Source organism: Zonotrichia leucophrys, chromosome 1A (assembly GCF_028769735.1).
Source record: "Zonotrichia leucophrys gambelii isolate GWCS_2022_RI chromosome 1A, RI_Zleu_2.0, whole genome shotgun sequence".
Classification (NCBI taxonomy): Eukaryota; Metazoa; Chordata; class Aves; order Passeriformes; family Passerellidae; genus Zonotrichia; species Zonotrichia leucophrys.
In genome coordinates, this window is record NC_088170.1 from 63,839,208 (window position 1) to 63,852,122 (window position 12,915).

General features: G+C 41.8%; 1 protein-coding gene across 3 annotated transcripts in view; it reads right to left on the reverse strand.

The window, feature by feature from the left end:
- Positions 1-6,343: 6,343 nt before the first annotated feature.
- Positions 6,344-12,915, reverse strand: part of SEMA3D (semaphorin 3D) — a 142,334-nt gene continuing 135,762 nt past the window's right edge. For all 3 annotated transcript variants that reach the window (XM_064702973.1, XM_064702971.1, XM_064702972.1), the window contains exon 18: positions 6,344-9,816. In XM_064702973.1, coding sequence (XP_064559043.1) covers positions 9,403-9,816 — 414 coding nt within the window. In that variant the 3' untranslated portion in view covers positions 6,344-9,402. The remainder of the gene's footprint in view (positions 9,817-12,915) is intronic.

The window sequence follows — 12,915 nt, forward strand, 5'->3', positions numbered from 1 at the left end:
TAGCAATTCATAAATTGTCCTGTCTAAGCTGGTGTGCATTTTTGTTCAGTATTTGATGAGCATTCCTGCAGAAATGTACTTGGGAACTGCAGATTCTCTCATTCTGCAACTCTATCCCTTGTTACACTGTACACTAACTACATGGACGCAGTGGTGCAAAATATATGAACCCCTAAGTATCCCCTGGACTGTGTTTTACACTGCAGAAATAGAAATGATTATGAACAGCCTGCTAGCTTGTTTTCACAGTGCACATGGACTTTGTGTGTGAGCACGTCCCAGAACACCTCCCGCCATTTGGGTCATGAAGGGCCGGATTTTACCTCATGGCTCTTACTTTAAGCACAGATTTCCTCAGCTAACAGCCCTCCTGGATTCCAAGGGCCTGAAAAGAGGCATCACAGGTGGGAAAAAATGTGGAGCAGGGGAAGCTCAGGAAGCCAATCAGTGCTGAAAATGTTTCTGAGCTGCTACAGAAGAGCTTGTATGCATCTTCCTGAGACTCATCACTAATTGTCTCGAAGTCTGACCCTGCTAAACTCTTACAGAGAAAATGACAGATTTCAGCTTAATTAGCTTTTGTTTCCTTGAGTGCACACAAAGCAGTGCTGCATTTAAACTCTTCCCCAGCCTGTGGTGTCAGAAGGAAGCTGAAGGGTTTCTCTGGTTCTTCCTCTCCCTCTGACACCCGCCTCTGCTAATGAACGTGGCTAATCAGCCGAGCACCTCTTCTCCTGCAGGAGCTGCAAGTGCTTTAACAGCTGGATGCAGAGCCAGATCTGGGACATGCTGGCAGAATTCCCACTCACTTCAATGGGACCAAGATTGATCCTACATGAGACATTATCAACGGCAGCCACCTGCGGGGAGGGAGAGGGGAAGCACAGCAGCTGTTTAGCGGCGCAGGGTGAGGCAGAAACGAGAGTTCAGGCTCGGAAATGAGGAATGCCGTATCCAATTGCAGCTGCAGGTGGAATTTAGGTGAGCAGAACGCTACTGCCGCAGTTGGGACTTGGCATCAGCTTTCAGGCCAGCAGTACCCTGAGACCTTTCCCAGCAAAGGGTCAGGAGCACAGTGGTCTAATGGACACAGCATGGGAGTGGGAAACAGGCATCCCTGAGAGCAGCGATGCGGCTGTCCTTGGAAGGAACACGCTGACCGTCTGTTAACAAATTAGCCTCTTTAACCTTCCATAAATCCCCAGAAACCCAGGGTGCTGTGCTGAAGGCTAGAACAGGAGGTGGACCAGTCAGCCTATTTATTTTCCTGCCTAGAGATATTTTTTTCTCAAAAAATTACTTTTGCCCCGTAACTGTGGACAGATGCAGCAATGCCTGACTAAAAAAATTAACAAAGCTTCCTTCTCCCCAGTTACCCCTGTCCTGAAAACATTTTGAGAGAGACAATCACACTCTAGAGCCAAAGGTACTCCAGAGACAGCCCAAGATGGATGGGTGGTCAATTTGGTTTGAGGGTAGCTTTAAAGCACAATGTCAGCCTAGACTTTCAGGAAAATGGTTGTTGCTAATCATCTAGAAATGCAGGCATTAAAAAGCTATTATTGAATTCAAATTAATAAGTATAGAGCTACCTATTGTATACTGCTCTGCATCAACCACTGTGCAGCCCACAGCTGCTCTAAGCTCTCTGTAAACTCACTCTGTTGGCCTTAAGCACATTCTCAGTGGAGTGGTGAATCTCAGTCAACCCTCGCTCACGAAAGACTTCTAAAAAAGACACTTCAGATTACTGAACCTTGCCTTAACACCCTTGCTATTTCTGTGGTGTGCTGTGGACTTTGTTTCTCTGAAATCTTATATTTTATGCTGTAGATTTACATGGGTTTAAAAAAGAAGCAAAACCACAGATTTTTCTGTTTATTATAGTACTGATGAAACATATATTTGTTTCGGTTACCTTTGCATATAAAATTGAAATATATAATAAGCCAGCAGGCCAGGCAAAAATCTAGATAATTTAAACTCTACTTCTGTAATAATAGCAACTCAATGAGTTGCAACATGTACAAATAGATACTTCAGTCTTACTGCTATAGAAATAGTTGTATTATAGAGTGAAAATCACCCCAACTCTCAAAATCAACCTGAAAACCATTAATGCCTTACAAATTTAAAAAGAGGCCAAATGGCATACAGTTCCTGTGCTGGGCAGAGTGATAAATTTCACTTTAAGAGAAAAAATAGTCTTTCTTGGTCAAAAGTGAGGTATCAATCACAATCCTTGCAGCCAGTCCATTTAATGTGACCTTTCATTTTGGAATTTATAATTTGGAGATAATATGATTTTGTAATCGCCTCCTTTCTTCCCAGGCAAGTGACATTCTGAAACAGTCACTGGGGAAGAGGGATGGAGATGCATCATCACCAAAACCAAAAAATAATGTAAATATTTAGACATGGGGTTTTTCTCATTTTTTTCATTTGTATTTTCATAGACACATATGCTCTGCTTCCAGTTTTTACAGCCAGGACATGTTCACAAGCAGTCTTAATATGTGATTATTATAATTAATTTCAACAAAAAGCATCCTGGGAGGAAGTTACATGAAGTTTTTGAAGGAGGATATGAAAAACCTCTAATGCTGATATTTCTTTGGACTTCTGGGGATTTTTTTTAGTTTGTTTGGCTTGGATTTCTTTTTCCTTTTTTTTTTTTTTTTTTTTTTTGCAAAGAGAGGCTTGAGAATGAAGATTTAAAACATATTTTAAGAAAAAAACATTCATAAAGTAAAAAAATATACCTTCTATAAATTTAACTGAATTTTCAACTTAGTCCAGAGAAGTCCACTATGGTCTCTGAACTTTCAGCATAGTAATTTAAGCTTTAAGATTTTGTGTCTTGCAGTCTGTGCTGTCTCCATACCAAAATACCTGCCAAGCCTTCTGTTCCTCTTATTGCTTTGTCATATATTACACCACCAGAAAGCATCTGGGCTTGGGCATGGCCCCTTTTAGTAGGAGAAATAACATGAAAGAACAGAAGAGTAGAACACAAGAAGCAAACCAAACACACACATGCACACAAAACAAAGCAAACAAAACCCAACCATCCAAAAAACCCAAAAGAGTCTGAAAAACCCAGATCACCAAATGAGGCCCTCCTAAAAAAATTAAACTGACAAAAACCACTCCACCTCCAAAAAAAATTCCAAATATCCAGCCAAATCCACTTCTATACCATAGAGGGAAGGGACAAGAATGTGAAATACCACCAAAACTGAGAAGTGTTTGGGGTCCTTACAGATGTCACAGAAAACTGTTTGGACACATTATTTTCTTGTCTTGTACTATCTGGACTAATGCATTGACATTGAACCAGCAGTCCATATTAAAATAAAAAAACAATCACATGGAAATGTTTGTTTGTTCATTTTTTTACATCATGTGGAAAATCTTATGCTTCTAAGCACAAACCACTTTAATTTAAAATTTTGCACAGCAACCACATGAGAAAAAAGAGAAAGGAGACCTTTCAGCAGCAGTCCCAAAATTTTTCTTTATGAACAAAAACTCCATCTGGCCCCCAATTTACCTCACAGAGTCTGGTTTGCATCTGCAACTGAGTGCTGGAGTTAATGCTAAGGGAAGTCCTCACCTGAAGGCAGACTGTGATACCATGACTGTGTAGGGATTTGTGTATGTCACAAAATACCTGATTCCAAAGTCCTCTCCATGTAAAAGTGGGGTTATCTGCTAGAGCAGAGTCTGAAAGGCAGGAGACAATGGGCTAACTGGGAAAAGAAAAGATCAAGCAAGTAAAAAATGAGTCTTGCCACAGCTGTCACACCAGCTGTTTCAGACACACATTGGCAAGTGAGACCCTCAAGATTACAATTTGTTATGTATCCTTACCTGCACAGAAAACAAATGCTGGTGTTTCTCACACATTCTAGTATAACCACTCTTTTGTTATGTGGAAATAAAATATTATAAATCTGTTTTGTAGAATTAATAATTAACTTTTTTTCCACATGACTTCATTTTTTCTGCTGTAATGAACTTACTTCACCAACCTTGAAATCTGGATTACAGCTACAAAGAATGTCACACTTCAGGTAGTGACAGCAGCCTAGTTCAGGCTAACATTAGCAACACTACGGTGAAATATTACAAGAGAGACCATTTAAAGTTTATAAAATGTAACAGAATATATTAGAGAGACATGTGGGCTTAATTTTCCATTCATGTAGATGTAATTCCTTAGACCTCCATGTCTCATCTATAACAGTGTGCAAAAAGAACCAGGCCAACAAACTCCACAGAGCAACACACAGATTTGGGATTTGACGACCAGACTATAAATAGGTTATAGTGTACTTAGGCTTCAGTTCAGTTCCAGAAAGATTTTAATCTCTGCTGTCAATGGAGGCTGAGATGAACCCTGACTCTTGAAATCATGTTTGCTTTTTGCAAATTAACCTCTGTTACAAAATAAATAGAAAATAAGACATTTGTACATGCACTCCTATACACATATGCTTGTATGAAAAAATGTCAGACAACTCAATTTCCATTAACTGCTATTAAATATTGAGACATTATTATGGGACACAGGTTGATTACATGATCAATGAGTAATGATAACAAATAATTATTCATTATCTGAAATGTTAAATGAAGATCAATACCCATAATGGTTCGAATAAGAGGTTCATACCATTTGAACTGCAGGAATCTTCTGATCTCAAAAGCACATGAACAAGTGGATATTTGTTGCATTTAGCCTAATTACTTCATTATGAGTGACATAAGAACAGGGGACAAAATCTACATATGACCTGAAAAGTACTCAGGTTCTTAGATCCCTCAAGCAGCTTAATTGCTTAGAGGGGAAAGCATTTGCTTATGGCATGAACACACATTCACACCTGTTGTTGGAATGGTTTCCAGTAACAGAACCAGTTTATCAGAGTAAGTGTTAATACTTTAGTCCTTTTTCTGCTAATCCCATTTTCTGTTTTATTTTAACTGACTGCAAAATTGCTGCAAAGTTTAGAGCCCTGCTGGGTTTTAAAGCTTATATCAGTTTTCAGCATTTTTATAACCACAGCTCACATTGTATTGGTTATTCTACGAGTCTGCTTGAAACCCCTTTGGTTCAGTCAAGTCCTGACCTGTTGCTGAAGTATGGTCAATAGAAAGGTTTTGTTGAAGAAAAAGATAATGTATTAATAACTGTAATCCCTGTTGAATGCATATTCAAATAAATAAATCCTATAGAAGCAAAGATTAGAATCACAGAACCATAAAATTGGAAGAGCCCTTTTAGACCATTTAGTCCAGCTGTCAGCCCAGCACTGCCCTTGTAACCCTTGAACCACTAAACCCCATCCCCCAGTGCCAGATCCAGGTGCCTCTTAAACACCTCCAGGGATGGCAACTCCACCACCTCTCTGGGAAGCCCATTCCAATGCCTGACCACCCAGGCAGCAAAAGCATTTTTTCTAATATCTAATTTGAATCGTTCCTGCTTCAGCTTAAGGCCATTTCCTCTCATCCCCTCACGGCAGGCACAGCAGAAAAGGCTGGCCCACACCTCACTACTCCCTCCTTTCAGGAGCTGCAGAGAGTGATGAGGTCCCACACGACTCTCCTCAAGACCAAACACTCCCAGCTCCCTCAGTCATTCCCCAGAAGAGGTTCTGGGTCATTTCTGCCCTTTGTTGGACACACACCAGCATCTCCTTGTCATTTTCAAACTGAGGGGGCAGAAGTGGATGCAACACTCGAGGTGTGGCCTCACCAGTGCTGAGAATGGGGGAGAATCTCTTCCCTGTCCTGCTGGCCACACTATTCCTGACACAGGCCAGGTGCCATGGGCTCCTTGGCCACCTGGGGACATGCTGGCTCATGTTCAGTCACAATGAACCAACACTCCCAGGTCCTTTTCCATTGGGCACTATCCAACTCCTCTACCTCGGCCTGTAGCACTGCAGGGTTTTTTTGTGGCCAAGGCCTGGCACTTGGCCTTGTTGAACCTCATGACATTTGAAACAATGCACTAAGGGATCTGTTTAAAAGCTACAGTTATTAATGCGGAGGCAACTTTTTTTTTTTTTTCCACTCTGTACCAAAAATTCATTCAATTTAAATTTTTATGGCACTCTTGAAAGAGGCAGGGTTCAGTTTCATTTTAACTACAGGCCTGTTGTGGCTCATAGTACAGCTCACAGCAGCCCAGCTGACCCCCAAATCATCAAATTGGAATTCAAGCTTCAAGGTGAGCCTCTAAATTACACTAAAGATTAAACCTCTTTGAAAAGTGGGGGTTACTCCTCTGTTACAATTTCTGGTCTAGTTCATCTTCTGAACCTCCCTCTGGGACTGCAGGGTGTGGAAAAGACCCACGGCTCCTCCTGTTCCTGTTCCTGGGTTTGCACTGAGTCCCACCTAACAAAACCCTCCCTTACTTCCAGTAGTGACTCTCAGTCTATCCCTCTCATTCCTTTGTCTCCAAGGTCCTGTGGATTCCTTGCATGCGTATTACCTGCACTGTATGAGGTGTGTTACCCCTGCCAGCTACAGCATTCATCTGACCCAGTGTATCAAACCACAGACTTTTATCTATGTGGGATTATTACATATGTTCCCTGGGGTGGCATGAACCCAATGCAACACACTGGTTTGGAGGATATTGAATTTATTTCCCATGATGGAAGAGGTCTTATATCTCACCAGGGGTTTTATGCTACCACTGTACCCCAGACTGATGAGGTCATTTCTTTAAGAAGAATCACATTGCAAGAACATTTGAAATAAAAGAAATGAAAGTAGTTTTTAAGAGCAATAACATTTTAATTCAACCATTTAAATCTAATGTTCCCAGTACTGAGACCCTTACCCCATATTTCTACTAAAGTCAGTTGGGGGGGGTTTCATTTGTAGAATACAAACCTCCAATCATACCCAAACATAAATCAGATGATTTAGTTTTCATGGAGGAGAAAAAGTATGAAAAAAGAGCCTGCTTTGCTTCTTTATAAAGTAGGCAAACATGTGATGAGAGTTGTCAATTGAAGTACCACGTCACCACTGATGAGAAGAGTGGATCCTCTGCCAGTGCCTGCAAATGCAGCCCACCTGCCATTCCATAGCCTTGCTGTGGTTCCACTCATTTACTTAATGCCCAAGCCAGAGAACTGGGACGTTGTGGGCTGATAAAAATCTAATAAGGAATAATAACTAGGCAGGTTCTGTGTGGTGACAGCATAATCTTCCAGCCAAAAATATTAAGTATCCCTGTGCTTTATATGTAGTAGTTTAATACCCCCATACCTTCCCTAAGTAGTCTTAATTGGCCTTAAAATCAAGGTACCCAAATTGATGAGCCTCTTGTGAAATGCCTGGTCTACATTATTTTGCAGCAAAAATGCCAAAAAGTTCTCTGCATGTTCTCAAAGTACTGTACGACTGGTTAGTATCTTCAGCATCAGTCTTTCTGTTGATTAAAGGTCCTGTGCTGAGAAATTCCCTCCTCCCCACAGATGTATTTTATAATATTTAGCACTCAGTGCTTTACACTATCAAAGCATTGTACGCATGCTATCTAATATCTCCTAATTAACTCATACATCTCCTATTAAAAAAGCATCTAAAATTAATGACATATGGTATCGCTGGCTTTTGTACAACACATGCAAATGCAGCTTTTGGGTTTTACAAGAAACGTGGGTAAGCTGAGATTCCTTTCTGAAATCTGACAAACACTTTGCCATATCCGACTTTCAACAGAGAGGAAATGAACAACGATGCAAATTGGACCTTCACAATTTTAGATCTGTGACTGAATGCGCACACAAACACCAGCACGGGCGAGGGCTCCAGAGCCAGCAGTTTTGGTCCCTTAATGAGGTGCACATCAATTGCACGCCTTTCCCACAGACTTTGCTCTCAAGATCTGTAGAATGCATGAGAAACAAGTAAAGTCTGTCATTTTGGTATCCATCAAAGCTGTCTTCCATGTGAGGAAGTGGCTAATTTGTCATTTCACACTCAAAAAGGCGTGAAAGGCAAAACGGAGGGAGGTTAGATGGAACAGAGGAGAGGGGGGCTGTGACTCAGCCATCAGAGGAGACACTAGGCCTGATTTTGAGCTTGTGTTTGTTGCTGCATATCAGGAATAAAATCAATTGAATGATACTGATGTAAAACAGACAAGGATGAGGCCAGTATTTCTTGCTTATGTGTAAAAATTTACATTATTAAACCCAAAATATAAACCAAGGAACAAAGAACACTTTACAAATGAAATTATGGTATACAGCAAATTTCTAACTTACAAGTTTTATTTACACATGGACATCTCTTATTTAATTATAATAAAAGTATTAATTCCAACACTGCAAATTTTCAACTTAAAAATACATAAGACCTTTGAGAAAAAATCCCAAAGAATACACACATCTGAGGAATGTCAGCTCTGTGTCAAGAGCACTGGTCTCAGCCACTACATATTTCCCTCATCGTCTTTCATTTTAGCCTTGTTGTTGTCTTTTAATTTTCTTTTCCTCTGCAAAAAACAAAGCCAGCAAAGGGCCAGAGAAACAGTCAGAGTCAAACCTTTAGAGGCATAGAAGAGGTGCAGGCAGGAGTCCCATTATTTGTTAATAGGATTTGTGCACATACCTCCCATGGACTACTTAGGAAATTTGCTCCCAAGCATCTTGGTGGTAATTTCAATGAGAGTCAGCATTTCATTTCAGCAGATGGACTGCAAACTGGTGGCTACTCAAACACTAACGAGTAACACTCGATAATTCCCCTCTCTTAAACTCTGATTATGCTTTCTCTTTTTTATGGGCAGAATGAATGCTGTCCCTAAGCCAAAACTTAATTTGATTTTTTGCTGTGCCTCTCTGTGCTAGCAAACCCCACCCGTGTGCCTGTATACAGGCCCAGTGGGTAAATTAGGGGTATTTTTGCAGATCTGTCACACATTTCTACCATGCTTCTTATTCAGAAAGATGCCAAAGAACTAGAAGTACATCTGCCTTCCCCTGAAATGCAGCCACCTCTGGGGTGGAATGTGGCAGCAAATGTTAATATGGGAACACAAACACTAAACCCTATGTGAAAATTACAAAGGAAGTAAAGAACACAGCTCACGCAGTCTAAGGCTACCCAGAAATTAGCTAAAAGTGTACACGTTTTCTTTTTTAATGAATGCATTTGAAATGATTGCCTGGTTTGCAGCACTCCACTAAGGAACATCTCATTTGGCATTGAATCCCACTGTACATTCTCACACAGATTAACAGTGATGGTAAATTTTCCAATTTCAAGAAGAAGCAGTACTAACTCATAGGCAAGATGCACAAAACCAGAACACAGTATTTATTTTTTCTTATGGAAAATGTCCTTTCTTTAAATAGCATTTACAAACTACGTTGAGGGTGGCCTGGCTGGCTCGTGGTGCCTTCGGTTTCGCTTTTTTTTCATCTCCTGCACATGCTTCCACTTGGCACCACCTTTGTTCCGCTGCCGCCGCTTCTCGCGGTGCCACATCTGTTCACAGTACTCATCCAGGCTAAAGCTGGGGCTGCTGACCAGCTGGATGTAGTCCTTGTACCTCAGCCGGGACTCCGTCAGCAAATCCCTCACCCGGCCCTCCTCATCCTCAGTCTTCTGGGTGCTCTCCATCTGTCCATTCTCGATGACGTTCAAGTTCAGCTTCACGATGGTGTGCACGAAGGTGTGCTCCTGGGCTTTGCAGAAATAGGCTCCTGCATCCCTCCTCTGCAAGCTGCGGATCAGCAGCCCATGCTCTGTTTTAATGATCCTTTCATCAGCCTTCAGCTGTGGGGGTGGACAAGAAAAGAGCACAGGAGGTGAGTCTCACTGTCAAAATGAGATGGGTGTCAATGCTATGCAACGAAGTGGAGGCACGGCCTGGCTGGCACATGGAGTGTCCCATCCCCATGGTGCAGCTGGGACAGAAAGCAGCAGTTCCCTCAAGGCCTGAGTGCTGTTCCTAACTGCAACATCTGGATCACGGACACTCGGCATGCAGTAGCAAAAGACACATGCTGTACAGCTGACAGGACAGACAGCAACACTCATCACAGCACAGTGCAGTCAGTGAGGCTGCATTCTCCAAGGAAGGAGAGCTACTGACTGCCACAAATCCCATCATTTAACTGTTCTTTCTGAGGTAACTGTAATACACCCAAAATACCAGAGTGCTTGCAGTGCTGAGGCCCTGTTATGATGGATATGAATACTACTACTGATCTTTACAGTGAAGTGTTGTGTTTCTGATCTTCTTCAACCAAGTTTTACAAAAGGAAATTGATCCTGGCTTTGAATCACTGAGATGTGATTAAAAGCAGGCAATAAGGCTGGATGGATACAACAAAGTACTTTTATTGCTAAGATCTGTGCAGAATAACTTAGAGAAAAATAAGAATTTAAAGAAACCAAGATGCCAAACAAAAGAATAAGATTGCAAGTGGGAGCTAATGTCTGACAGCACAGAGGTGTACTGTCATTTACAAATAGAAATATTTAAAATACAAGGTCTCACATGTTCAAAGTAAGGTGTACCTTAGACTAGTAAAACTGTCAGGTAAGTTATGTATCTGGTAATTTGAAGATTATTTCTAAACCAACCTAAATCAAAAAATACCTCCCCCCTCAAAAAAAACCAAAAAAGAACAAAAAAAAACCCGGACCAAAACTAAACCAAAAACCAGGATGGGGCACTGGGCACCTAAGTATTTTTGCATCTGGGAAAACACAGAAGGTAAGTGCTTTGCCAAAGACCATATAAAGATTAGTTGCAGGGGTGGAAGTAGAAAGCAGAGCCCTAACTCCCGACATCCAGCACCAGCATTTCCTTTGAAAACGATGCTGTTTGTCCCAGGCTGTTCCCTCCTAGGCGTGCTGTGTTCTGCTGCCACACAGAGGCTGCAGCACAGCTGGCACCCACAGACCTGGACTGCTGCTGGAGGCAGCCTCAGCTCTGCTGCTGGCATCACTGCCAATGAGGAAAATTCAGCTCAAGTTGGGTAGTGGGTTTGAGAAGGGAGGGCTGGGGAAAGAACCAACACAGAATCTGCAAATTTTCCCAGAGTGCACATCTGACCCTCCAGCAAACTTCAGAGGGTGAAGATCAGGGAGGCATAAAGATGACTAAATTAGATTTATTCTCAGTGGGTAAGCTACACACTGTTTCTTTATGTAAAAAATCTGCACACGATTCCCTCTGCTACTCCATGGGAAAAAATTTATACATACATATGATTCTCCATCTGTTATGATTCTAACTCACTAGTACTTTATCATAATAAAGTCTCTTGAAGCAAAGAGATGGATGAGATGACCTTACAGGGCTTTTAGCTTTACCCTTTTCTAAGTTTCTATGACAATTACTTTGAAACAATTAAAAAAAGTTTAAGAGACCATGTTGAGATCACCAGAAAAAGCAATACACATAAATATAATACAACCAGAGACAGAGATTTTTGTTTCCTACTACTTCAGCTGTAACAGTCTTCAGTAACATATGCGTAAGACAGGTATGTAGGAAAGTCATATGGATGGATGGATACAGGTCTGTGCACCGCCACAGACAGGAGAGCAGCAGACACAAGAAATAAGCTGCTACAAAAGCAGTCAGATTTTGGTTGCCTGCTTCTCTGGCCAAGTATTTTTTGGCTCCTGCCCCCAGTTGTTGGTGTTGGGAGCTTTAGTTTCACTGTTTGTAAACTGTATATAAGCATGTCTACTCAGTACCCGGAGGGTGAAATGATACAAATTTCAGGAAATTCCTGGAAAATCGATTGCCCTGACAACAGGTGCTACATGAGCACAAGCTACTTCTGATTTACCACACTGAGTTTAAACCAGATAAATTATGGTCAAGCCACATGCACAGAAAATAACAGGGAGACAAACTAGAAAAGGCTGCCCTTTTGCAGAACCCACAGTACAGGGCACTAGTCCTCAACTGGATCAGCTAGTGATACTTCACTCCAAGTAAATGCTCCTTTTTTACAGTAAAAACAGGAGTATAAAATTTACAAAAGAATCCACAAATAAGGAGCTGTAGGCAGAAATATGTCTAGGACAGGTGTTTCCTTGAGGTGCTGTGCTCCACAGAGAGCAGCAGGAGGAGGGGCCAGGTGGAAGTGCTTGGAGGCTTGGCTTTTCCAAGACAACAAGGAAATCCCTTTTTTCTGCCCAGGCTTCATGTCAACATGAAGATCCAAGTTTGTGAAACTGAGGGAGAAGCCTGGGAAGAAGCAGCTAACTTCCAGACATTTGGGTTTCATAAGGCACTGTGCAAAGACCAAGTTCCCACATTGCCTGAGTGAAAACAGGACTGATGTCTTTGAGCTCGGGGCTTGATGCAATCTCAGCAGTAGCATCTGCCTGCCGGTGGCTCTGCCAGTATTGTAGTCTAGAGCTCTTGACAGCTGTGCACCTCCCACCCTTGGAAGGGCTCCAGCTGGCTGTCTGGGCTGGCTGGGTGCCACTCCAAAGTGCCCTCTCCAGGGCTTTGCCTCTTTTCAGTGAAAGAAAGGCAGAATAAGGGCAGATCTAGACTTGAAAAGATCACTGGACTCCCAAGTCCAGCACCCTGCTACTCATAACTATTTGCCATTTGAGAAACAGCCATCATTTTTTAGTCATAAATGTGTTAACTGATGGAGCTGTCCCCTCCTCTGCCTTGGGATACTGCAGAGAAAGGTAAAAGTCTAAATTGGTTATGTCCCTTAATCCCAGCCCATCATGACTCCTGTTTTTAATGAAGCAGTGCTCCTACACAGTGTCCTGTGTTAACCTTGGACACTGATTTAGGGTGACTGTCACCTCCTCCTCTGTGCCTTCACTGTTCATTCCTTTCTTATCCTCTGGCAGGATAAAATTATGGCTCTGATTTCACACATATTG